Source organism: Paroedura picta, chromosome 2, assembly GCF_049243985.1.
Source record: "Paroedura picta isolate Pp20150507F chromosome 2, Ppicta_v3.0, whole genome shotgun sequence".
Classification (NCBI taxonomy): domain Eukaryota; kingdom Metazoa; phylum Chordata; class Lepidosauria; order Squamata; family Gekkonidae; genus Paroedura; species Paroedura picta.
The window spans coordinates 39,559,953-39,571,232 of record NC_135370.1 but is presented as its reverse complement, the minus strand read 5'-3'; the positions used below and the strand labels follow the sequence as shown (position 1 = coordinate 39,571,232).

The 11,280-nt window shown below is 42.6% G+C and overlaps 1 protein-coding gene across 5 annotated transcripts in view; it reads right to left on the bottom strand.

Moving 5' to 3' along the window:
• LOC143829274 (sodium channel protein type 1 subunit alpha) overlaps positions 1–11,280 on the bottom strand; it is a 134,337-nt gene continuing 123,057 nt past the window's right edge. For all 5 annotated transcript variants that reach the window (XM_077319834.1, XM_077319836.1, XM_077319835.1 and 2 more), the window contains 5 exons: positions 9,481–9,534; positions 9,024–9,161; positions 7,171–7,275; positions 6,618–6,888; positions 1–2,636 (listed from right to left, as the gene is read on the bottom strand). In XM_077319834.1, the coding sequence (XP_077175949.1) occupies positions 1,465–2,636; positions 6,618–6,888; positions 7,171–7,275; positions 9,024–9,161; positions 9,481–9,534 (1,740 nt within the window). In that variant the 3' untranslated portion in view covers positions 1–1,464. The remainder of the gene's footprint in view (positions 2,637–6,617; positions 6,889–7,170; positions 7,276–9,023; positions 9,162–9,480; positions 9,535–11,280) is intronic.

Below are 11,280 nucleotides of genomic sequence, written 5' to 3'. Positions count from 1 at the left end.
ACATTATTTTCAACAGGTGTAGCGGTTTGCAACATGTCTGTACAGTCTGGCTATACATCAGATTTATATTTACTTAAGATTTCAAAAAAAAAGAGTGAAACAAAAATTTCTCAAGTAAGCTGCAAATATTGCTTAATTATATGAGGGAATGAGGTTTTGTTGAACATTTTTTTTCGCTTTTCCTCTTGACGTATGGCTTCCCATATTTAAGATTCTGGACTGCGGAAGGAAGTGCGGCGTACGAAATATAAACATGCATCGATAGGATCCAAACTATCTATAATGGCGGAGAATACATCATTTTTTTTTAATCCGTTGAAAGCTTGCACACTAAACCTATTTGTGGTACATATTTGATGCAATAAATGTGCTCGGAATCATTATTCATTTGCTCAAACGTGCACCACAGGTAAAACTGCTATTTACACAACAGAGGGCTCTTTGTGAAAACACAGATATTGGCAACCTTGCGGGGAGCTGAAGATGGCTAAACAATACCGCAGGAGGAAGCAGAACAGATCTAGAAAGGGGGGAAGGATTTGGTCAGTTTAGATTTTTAAGGGCTGATTAATTGAAATACAGGGGCGGAAGGGAGGGGAAGAAATCTAACATAAACCCATTGACTCTGGACTCCTTTTGTTGAAATTTTATGGTCAGTGCAAAAGAATCCATCTGCTTTGCTTTTTTGGATTACTGGGGGACTTTCAATGCATTTAGAGACTTGCCTGGATGGAACGCAACACGAAGACATTGGTTAAAGCACCTCCAAACTGAGAATCCCCTCACGGTAACAGAGTTATTAAAAACCTGTTGCACTTTGTGACATAACGCTTTTTTTGTTTCTTGGTTTTTCTCTCCATGCATGATCTATAAGTGCAACATGCCTCCATGCAAATCATTTTGGTGTGCATATCAGAGAGTCGTATAATAGAACGTCTGGTCCTCGTACCGGTACCATTGGTACTGAATCCCATCCCCAACATAAACCCCATTTACAAAAATAGTCACAATGTGTGAATAAAAAGGAGGGGGTGGGGGGAGAGAGAGATGAATCCACCGACACAGATTTTTGTAAAAAGATGACAAATGTGGCAGTTGAAATGCAAACAGTGGATACACTGACTGTATTATAAGTGTTTTTATGTTTAACACACAAAAAAATATTGGTTTCAACCCCTTGGACTGGTCCCCACAGTCTGAGTAGCCATTTTTTCCCTCTCCTCTTCAGCAGTGTCAGCTGGTAATGAAAACAGTAGCCTCCTGTCATTCTTTCCACATTTTTTAGTCACACTGGATGACGAGGGGCTGCTGTCTTGTTATAGGCACTGACCTTAAGAATACAGTATATTTGTAAAAACTGTCAGTTTGGCATACACCTCCCTAGAGGAGTCCTGTAGACACAACTATGTTACTCACACAGGCTGTAAACAATTGGTCACCCACTCGGAACTGTTAATGCAAACGTTACTTTTTCTTCTGTACGTCTTTGCCTTCCTTCTCGTGCTTTTCTTCGATGGGCTTGGTCACACGATCATAAGACGGAGGGCACATCGCTGTCGACATGGTCAGGTCTGTTTTTTCTGTGTACGAGTTCTCATTTAACTTGTCGATAAGGATTTCGTCTTTGAGACGTTGGCCAAGGCCGCCTTCGATTTTATTTTTATATGCAAAGGAAGCTTGGGTAACTGTTCGCCGGAGACGATATCGTCTGTAGGCCCGCTGGATGATGATAGCAGACAGCTCCTCCTGTTTTCGTTTTAGTGTTGTGGTGATGGGTTCATAGGAAGCTTTGGAAGGATTGGACTGCATGAAGCGGTCTTCCATCTGTATGCGAAGAGCATCCATCTCTCCACTCTCCCCCAGCACGCGTTTTGTAAAAGCAAATAAGATGTCAAGGCAGTGAATTCGGTCACCGCTTACCATGGGGAGATCCATTGCGATAAGCTGAACCTTATTTGGTTTAGGTAAATGAAGAGGAGGGTCTAGAGCAGCCGCAAACTCAGAAAGTTTTTCAAATTCCATGAACTGAGTTGCATCAGGATCAAACTTTTCCCAGACTTCATAGAACATCTCGAAATCATCCTCACTCAAAGGCTCGCTGCTCTCTTCAGTCGCTACACCGAAGTTTTCCAAAATGACAGCAATGTACATGTTTACGACAACTAGAAAGGATATGATAATGTAGCTCACAAAGAAGAAAATCCCAACAGAGGGGTTGCCACAGTTTCCTTTGATTGGGCTTCCCGGGTGAGGCAAATCGGGGTCACAGTCCGGGGGCCCACTATTGAGCATGGGTGCTAGCAAACCATCCCAGCCAGCAGAGGTGGTAATCATGAAGAGGCAGATCATGCTGTTGCCAAAAGTTTCAAAGTTGAACATGTCATCAATCCCAACTTCTCTCTTGACGTAGGCAAAGTTGGACATTCCAAATATAGCGTAGATGAACATGACGAGGAAAAGCAGGAGACCGATGTTAAACAGGGCAGGCAGAGACATCATCAAGGCGAAAAGGAGAGTGCGGATCCCTTTGGCACCCTTGATAAGCCGCAGGATCCGGCCTATCCTGGCGAGTCGGATAACTCGGAACAAGGTGGGGGACACAAAGTATTTCTCAATAATCTCTGCTAGAAACATACCTGTGGAAAAACAAACAGAACAACCATGTAAGGTTGGATCCAAAGCACCACAAATGGAATGAAACTAGTGGAGTAGGAATTCACTGTTTCCCCTCTGCCACTGCATCGCACTATTCACACAGTGGGGTTCACACTGGAATAACATGGGGAGCAAAGTGCAAGGGAGTCTGCAGTGCATAGGGGAATCATAAAAAATCCCCTCCCCCTTTGGCAATGATAATATTTTAACACTTGTTGATGGGAACTTCACCCTGTGATAGCTAGTAACGCACAGTAAGATATATCCAAAAGCTCGGTTCCATTAATGGCAAAGTCTTCTTGCACTAAATGGAGCCACCTACCACGGTCACAAGGAGCGGTCTGACAGTGTATTAAGGCATCTTGTACTATCATTCACCTGCAAGCAGTGTGCCATATTTGCTTTCCTCCCTGAAAACAAGATGGAATATACTTGTCATGAGTATAAATTGATAGGGCTTTTAGAGGAGAAGATTAGAAGCCTGGAGGAGAGGATTAAAACCCAGCATGAAATCAAGGAAGGAGAGCATTCCATTGATAGAAGCTCTGCAAACCTGCATAGGAATGAAGAGACCAGTCCAAAGGAGAAGGGGTGGTGGGGTAACTTCCCCATAGATCCTCCCTTTACTGCTGCAACATGTGTCTGAAGGCATCGAACAAGACAGCACTTGGAGCCACTGAAGCTCAGGAATAGATTTCAGGCCCTTGTGAGGGAGATGGAATCAGCAATGAGGACAGAGGTTTAAAACAAAATTAAATAGGGAGAGAAGAGAGCATGGGGATAGGAGGAAATGATATTCGAAGGAAAAGGAAAGTGTTAGATTATCGGCGACTCTCTGCTGAGGGGCATGGAATGTTACATGGCTAGACCCAAAAACAAGTGGGAAAGTGGAAGCTTTCGCCATTCTGCAGGGCTAGCAAGACCAAGCTCTTCCACCAGGCTTATGGTTGAGGCCAGTTCAGGACATAGATCTGGTGACTCCCCCTAAGGAAGACATCTGATACCAATTCTGGGCAGCCCTTGTAGTGACCAGTTGTTACATTAACATCCCCCCTAAGTGGTTGTGCTGCTATAGGATGGGGTTATTTTTTGCTGCCATGTTGCTATGTTTCTTATATTGTGTCATTGTGTTTTTAATTGTGTTTTCATGGGGTTTTAGGGGGGCTTTTTGGATTGGAACCTGTTTTGTAACCCACCACAAGCCGGTTTTGCTGGGAGTGGTGGGCAATAAGTCTAATAATAATGATGATGATGATAATAAACAGCACCGTCAAATATCAAAGCGGCTCTATTTGGCACGCAATCACAATATAAACTTATTGGTGCACTAAATGCCTCACATTTCACAATAAAGGGCTGTCTAATTGTATCCTCAAGTCCTGAAATATTTTAAAGTGCTAAGCGCATCCAATAGCTTGCAAAACCTGTAGGCAGAGTCATTAGGATGAAAACCAAAAGGCACTATCTCTTCGTTCAACTCTTGTGTTTTCAAAACAATGTAAGTCATGTAGCTCTTCCTTCTTCATAACATTGTGTTCCACAGACAGACAAGAACCTGGTGCATTCTTGTTTCGTAGAAACTAGGTCCAGCGCATTATTTCTTGCAATACTTTCAAGTGCCTCAACAGAAGAAGATCCAAGATAAGAAAATCATCAGTACCAATTCCTACTGTATCTGCTGACACTTCCAGATCCAGCTGACCTCAGTTGCAGGGAAGACAATGGAGCAGATTTTAAAGGAGGCAATCTGCAAACCTCTGAAGAACAATGTGTAGATCCGAGGAAGTCAGCATGGATTTGTCTCCAACAGGTCTTGTAAGACCAAGCTGGTTTCCTTCTTTGATTGAGTGATGGGCTTACTAAATCGTGGAAACCCAGCTGATGTCGTTTACCTGGATTTCAGTAAGGCTTCTGACAAGGTTCCCCATAATGTTCTGATGGGTAAACTGGAGGACTGCAGACAAGATTTATGGATGGTTAGGCGGATAGGGAACTGGGTAGAAAACCACACCCAAAGAGTAATTGTCAATGGTATTTCATCAGATTGGAGGGAGGTGAGCAGTGGAGTACCACAGAGCTTGGTTTTTGACATTTTTATCAATGATCTGGATGAGGGGGTGGAGGAACTAATTCAATTTGCAGATGATACTGAATTGGGAGGAGTAGCAAACATGCCAAAAGACAGAGTTCAACGAGATGAGAACACACTAGAAAAGTGGACAAATGAGAACAAGATGAAATTCAATACAGATCTGCAGAGTTCAACATCTGGGTCGCAAAAATGAGAAGCATGCATACTGGATAGGTGATACATTTCTGAATAGCAGTGTGCGTGAACAAGATCTTGGGGTACTTGTGGATTGTAAGTCAAATATGAGCAGACAGTGTGATGCAGCAGCAAAGAAGGTGTATGCAGACTTGGGCTGCATCAAAAGAGGCATTGCAATAAAATTGCAAGATGTTAAGTCCCACTGTATACCGCATTGGTCTGACTGCACCTGGAGTACTGTGTATAGCTTTGGTGGCCTTGCTTCAAAAAGGATGTGGACAAAATCAAGAGGGTGCAGAGGAGACCAACGAGGATGATTCCAGGGCTAGGGACCAAGCCCTATGAGGAAAAGCTGAGGGACTAGGGAAAGTTCGTCCTGTAGAAGAGGTTGGGAGGGGACATGATTGCTCTCTTTTATTTGAAAGGTTGTCATTTAGAGGAGGGCAGGGAAATATTCCTCTTGGCAGCAGAGGATAGGACCAGCAGTAATGGGTTTAAATTAAATGTAGAACAGTATTGGCTAGATATCAGGGGGGCAATTTCAGTCAGAGTAGTTCAGCAGTAGAAACGATTGCCAAAGGAGGTGGTGAGCTTCCCCTCATTGGTGGTCTTTAAAGCAGCGGCTGGACAGATATCATGGATGCTTTGGGCTGATTCTGCATTGCACAAGGGGTTGGACTAGATGGCCTGTAGGGCCCCTTCCAACTCTATGATTCTATGATCAGAAGAATTCCTATGTCAGAGCAGGATAGTGGGACTGTACCTTTAGATCCAACCTAATATAAATGTTTCTAAGTATGTACTGCTCATATCCTTATCCATTGTTGTTCTTCTATATATTTATGAAACAGCCTAGGGGTGGGACGTGTCCGGCTGTCCAAGTTAGAATAGGGTCAATCAGGGTGCAGCCAACTTTGTCCTGATTGGCCCTGCCCCTGCGGCTCCCACCCTCTGTCCCTGGACTCTAGCCTCTTTGCTCTCAGACGCCTCAGTGCCTGGAGCCAGCAGCAGGTAAGGGAAGAGGGCCCTGGGCAAAGGGTTGTGGTGGAGGGCTTGCTAATGAAGGCCACTTGGGCTGCTAGGCTGGGCCTGCTCATGAGGGCCTTCCGGCCTGCTGACTGCCTGCTAAGGAGCTCTGTCCCGGCCCTGCTAACCAACTGCCCAGCCCCCGCCTGCCCCACTTCATCTGGCTGTGAGCTGCCGCCCAAAGCCACCTTAAGCTGCCTGGCCGGGGGCTGGGGGAGGGGGCCCTTTCAAGGCCCGTTCTTAGGAACAGGCTTTGAAGCTAGTATACTTAATAACTGAGGTAATATAGGTTACTGATGTATGTTACTGGAGAATGAAAATGAACTGAAGAGTTAAAATGGCCAGACAATGTAAGACCAATAAATGTTGTGCAGTTGGCCTCCTGTAGTGGAGATCTAGTATACGAGAGTGAGAGAGGAAGGGAGGACGGCATGGTAAGCCTGATCTCATCAGATCTCTGAAGCTAGCCAGGATGGACACCACCAAGGAGGACTCTGCAGAGGAAGACAATGGCAAACCACCCCTGCTTCACACTTGCCTTGACAACCTTTTGCTGGGGTAGCCATAAGATGACTGAAACTTGACAGCACTTCACACACACACACACGACTGAGGGATGTCAATTAGGATTTAAAAGGTGATCCATTCAATGTAGAACAGCTCTTACCTACAATGGAGAGGATGACTACCACAAAATCAAAAATGTTCCATCCAATGGTGAAATAATAGTAGCGCAAGGAAATCAGTTTTAGGACACATTCTCCAGTGAACAGGACAATAAATATCAGGTTAATACGATATAAAATGTTTTCCATTTCTTTACTTTGGTCATCCGTTTCCACCATCATGGTGACCATGTTAAGGCAGATAAGAATCATGATGCTGATGTCAAAAACTTGTTTTGTCACAAAATCAAAGACCATGCCTTGGAATTTGTTCTGGTAGATGGCAGAGAGAGAGAGAGAGACAAAAGAGATCTGTTCAGTGAAGATATAAAGGGTCATTTTATCAAGATAACAGCACAAATCTGATTACAATTGTGCCCTTTTGCATGCTAGAACTACAGTTTGCCAACATCATATGAGAAATCTGAAACAATGCAAAGAAATTATATCTCACTCTAATTTTTTAAGTTGAAGAGAGGACATGAGATCTCAGATTTATCACGAACTAGCTATTCAGGAAGGCATATCCCCCATTTTTCTGCATATATTACTCACCCCTGGTCTAGGTATAGGTTTTTGTGGCTTTTTTGATCCCAACTTTTTCATTGCGTTGTAGTACTTTTTCTGTTCTTCTGTCATAAAGATATCTTGACCTCCAAAGTAAGGGCATAACATGAAAACTGGTTATAATCATATTTTTGTTTTATGGTTTTTACGTGTGCTTGGATTTATCTCGGATTGAAAATCAAAAGAAAGCATAAATATTGGACTGAACTCTCTTTTATAGTGATTATGGTAAGTGATATCTCACAATGGCAGTCAAGAGAGAAATATTGTAAGAGGAATAAGGACATGGTTTTAGGAAAGATATTTCTACAAGGCATGGGAAAAGGAGGTTTCCATCAGTTATGACAATACATTTCCTGCATTCCTTTCCAGTTGCTATTATCTTTTTTAAAAATTTAATTGCATACTTCCTTTATTTCAAAATATTTCATATTACATTGAATTCTATATTAATTAAGAAAGAAACCAATATAAATTTCCGCAACAAAATCCTGTTATATACAAATATGAATACAGAGTAGTAAAGAGGAAATTTATATATCAAAAACTGAGTTAAAATCTCCCCCTCCTCCACTAAGTCTTCCATTTCATTGTTAATAAACATTGGTAGTGCTTCAGTCTCTAAGAAAGAATAACAGCTTCTTAAGTCTTTACAGAATGGGGAAAAAAGAAAAAAAATAGAACACCGTATTCTTTCAAATCTATCTTTGCCATCTCTTAACCTATAATCTAAAAGCTGCTGCGACTGTTCCAGGCATAGCTAGTCCCATAAACTTTATCTTTATAAACCCCCTCCTCCTTCCCCCACTTCTGACCACCCCCTCCAAGGCTCAGAGGCTGCAGATTCCTGTTGCGTGAGAGCTGCCCCTGCCAGTGAGTTCCCTTCCCAGGGTTCTCCAGCCTGCAGCATTTCCAGATCCTGGGGGGATGGAGAGGCCATCCACAGAGTTCTTCCATGTCCCTCCCCCAATCCAGCGCCCATTGTATTCCTGAATGCAACAGGCTTGGCCCCTAGGGTACTTGTCATTTGGCAAAACATTTGGATAGAGAGACACAACTGGACTCTTGTTCCACTCATTCAAGAGGGAGAGGACCATTTCTCCCCATCTTCTTGCAGGCCGCACTTTCATACCACTGGCATATTGTTTAGAAGGGCTTCCCAACTTGCTGAGTTTTTTTTTGGTGGGAACACAGGGTTTCTGGGCTAAGAGAAATTTGGGGAAAATGTGCTTTCACAATCTTCTGTTCAAAGGAGTAAGTTTTTCACAGGGCTGTATTTATTACCTCTATTGCCCATCTTATGGCATTTTATCCTGGTATTGGTAAAGTACATACCATCTTAGTTTTAGCAAGATTGCTGTATGACATGCCTACCAATCAGGGGCGAGTGCTTCAGCCGCCTCGGCACCCACCGAAGCCCGAGGCGGTCAGCACCACGACGCGGAGAGGAGGGGTGGCGCCGGTGGTAGCATACCAGCTGGCGCCCACATGCAGGCACAGAGTCCTACACCTGCGTGTGGCTTCCAGCTTGTGCGCCGACGCTACCCCTCCTCTCCGCGCCATGGCACTGGCCGCCTTGGGCTTCGTTGAGCACCGAAGTAGCCGAACCGCGGGGGGAGGCAGAGAAGTCATGTTCCATGGACTCTGTGTCCATATATTCTTCTGTCTATTGAAAATTTAGGCAGGATCTAAGCTTTGAGCTGGGTGTTTATGATGACTCTTGGACAATCTTGTTCTGGTTGGACAATCTTTGGGTCCAACCAGGGCAATTATTTTGTTAACAAATTCATGACAGCTACATGTTCTGTTGCGGTTTTCAGCTGATATACAAAAATACTTATCTTCTTTTTTTGCTGATTGAAGTTATCAATGATGACACCAATAAACAGATTAAGGGTGAAGAAAGAACCAAATATTATGAAGATGACAAAGTAAAGATACATGTAAAGATTGACTTCATAGTCAGGCTGGTCAAGTACCTACAAAGTAAGCAAAATCATTGTCAAATATATTGCAAGATACCTTGCTCAATAAAAAAGGCTAGAAGCGCTGATTTAAAATGCATCTTTCTAGGACTATATCTTCATTTTCATTTAGACATAAGGCTTCACACTCTTCATGGTATCAAATCAATTAAGAACTTTTTTTTTAACTGAACAGGATTTCTGTTCACCTTATTACATTCAGGTGTATTTAATATTTATTTATTTATACTTTAAATCTATATTCTGCTACTTTCACAGAGTGACTCATTGCGGGCAATAATATACAGAAGAGGCTATACTAAAGTAGACTTACATTTTTTGAATCAATTGCTGCATACATAATATCCATCCATCCTTTAAACGTAGCCTGCATTAGGAAAATATTTTGCATATAAAATTCTTAACTTGCGAGAGAGCTTATTAATTTACATCAATGCTTTTACTAGAAACAAGACGTAAGGGCGCTGCATTTGGAGAAGCCCATAAAAGTTTAATAAATGAGCAGTTCGAACTAAAAGCTTTTCTTTCAGGGTCCTTGAGACAGTTTGGTAACGGGATTGGAAAACCTTTGCTGTAACATGTAGTCCTTCATTCCCCATCCACCCCTATATTACAAATAAGCTGCCATTCACCCATGGAAAAAAGCAAACTTGAAAACGACCCTGTGAAGGGGTAAAGCGGCCCACCTTCTTTGAGATTGAGTGGCCCCCAATCCCCGCCAGCAGTGGGGCCAAGAGGCTTCTGTGGGTCTCCATGCACATAAGAAGGCCATTTTGCTGTCCTTCTACAATCACTGCATCATCATCATCCCTTCTTCCACTTGCATGTGCCTATCATAATGATGAGCATGTTGCTACACAAGTGAGTACAGTCCATTTATTTCCTGACTCTACAGATCTGTAGTTTCTGCACTAGGAATGGGACCTTTTGAAACACACATTAGAAATGTCAGGTACAAAATATGCATCCTAACATTTAGCAACTGTTCGGAATTTCTTTGGGGGTGGAGGGAGACAAAAATCATTGGTCGAGTCTTAAAGGTACAAGGAGCCCTCTTCTTGCACCATGGGGGATAATCTACATCTTGGTAGCCTAGAAGAAAAGAGGAAAAGGCACTCCTGCCTACTGAATGGAGCCCTGAGACTAGAAAAGATAGACGATATCAATATATACCTTGGCGATCTACAGTTCTGGAAAGATGGGTGGGTGAGAGAATAAATATTAAGAGCCACAGTTTGCAAGTAAGCATATAGAACAAAATACACATTAAAGCGGATTAAGGAAAGGGATTCACAAAAGGCTAACAAGACTCATGTTTAAGAGTAATCTATGGCAAATTTGAGGTTCAGCAGACTTCACAAGAGAAAGCCGCATTTCCAATTTTCTATGAATATCTTTTTCACTGTTGGTTTTATAGGAACTTCCTTTCTTCACTGATGCAGTGCAGTTTCCTTATGCAAGGCCCACAAATGAGACGAGGGCCTTCTTTTAAGTATGCTTTTGCAGAAAGCGATGGGACTTGAGCAAGCCCTTAATTATGTGCATGAGTCCTATTTATTTAGGTGCAGATAACATTCTTTGTGTTGTACCCAATTTAGAACCATGGTTATGTCAAAAATCATTTATTTGGCCTACTCAGTTTCCAATAGGAAGGTGTAAAAGAAAAATCAAAATAGAATACGTGGGAGAACAAGAGGCCTGATGGACCTGGGGCACCAGGAGTGCAAATATATAGCAGATATTGTACAGTAACCTATTTCAGCCCTATACACACATGAACGTGAATGTGCCTACAGCCTGCTTGTATGCATATTTATGTGTTGTAATACAGTCAGTATGCTTTCAGTTCTTAAAGGGAAAGTGTGTGGACCAGTACTTGAATACGTGTGGGTTTTGAACCATGGGTCCAGTCATACACGCCTTGAATATAAGAATTATTTATAGAATCATAGAATTATAGAGTTGGAACGGACCTCCAGGGTCATCTAGTCTAACCCTCTGCACAATGCATGCAAAAGGAAAAATTGTGGGTGCCCTGAAAATTGATAGTATATGTGTATACTATGTGTAACTTGTGTACAGTGTTTTTGAACTGGTAAAAATGTCGCTAGGG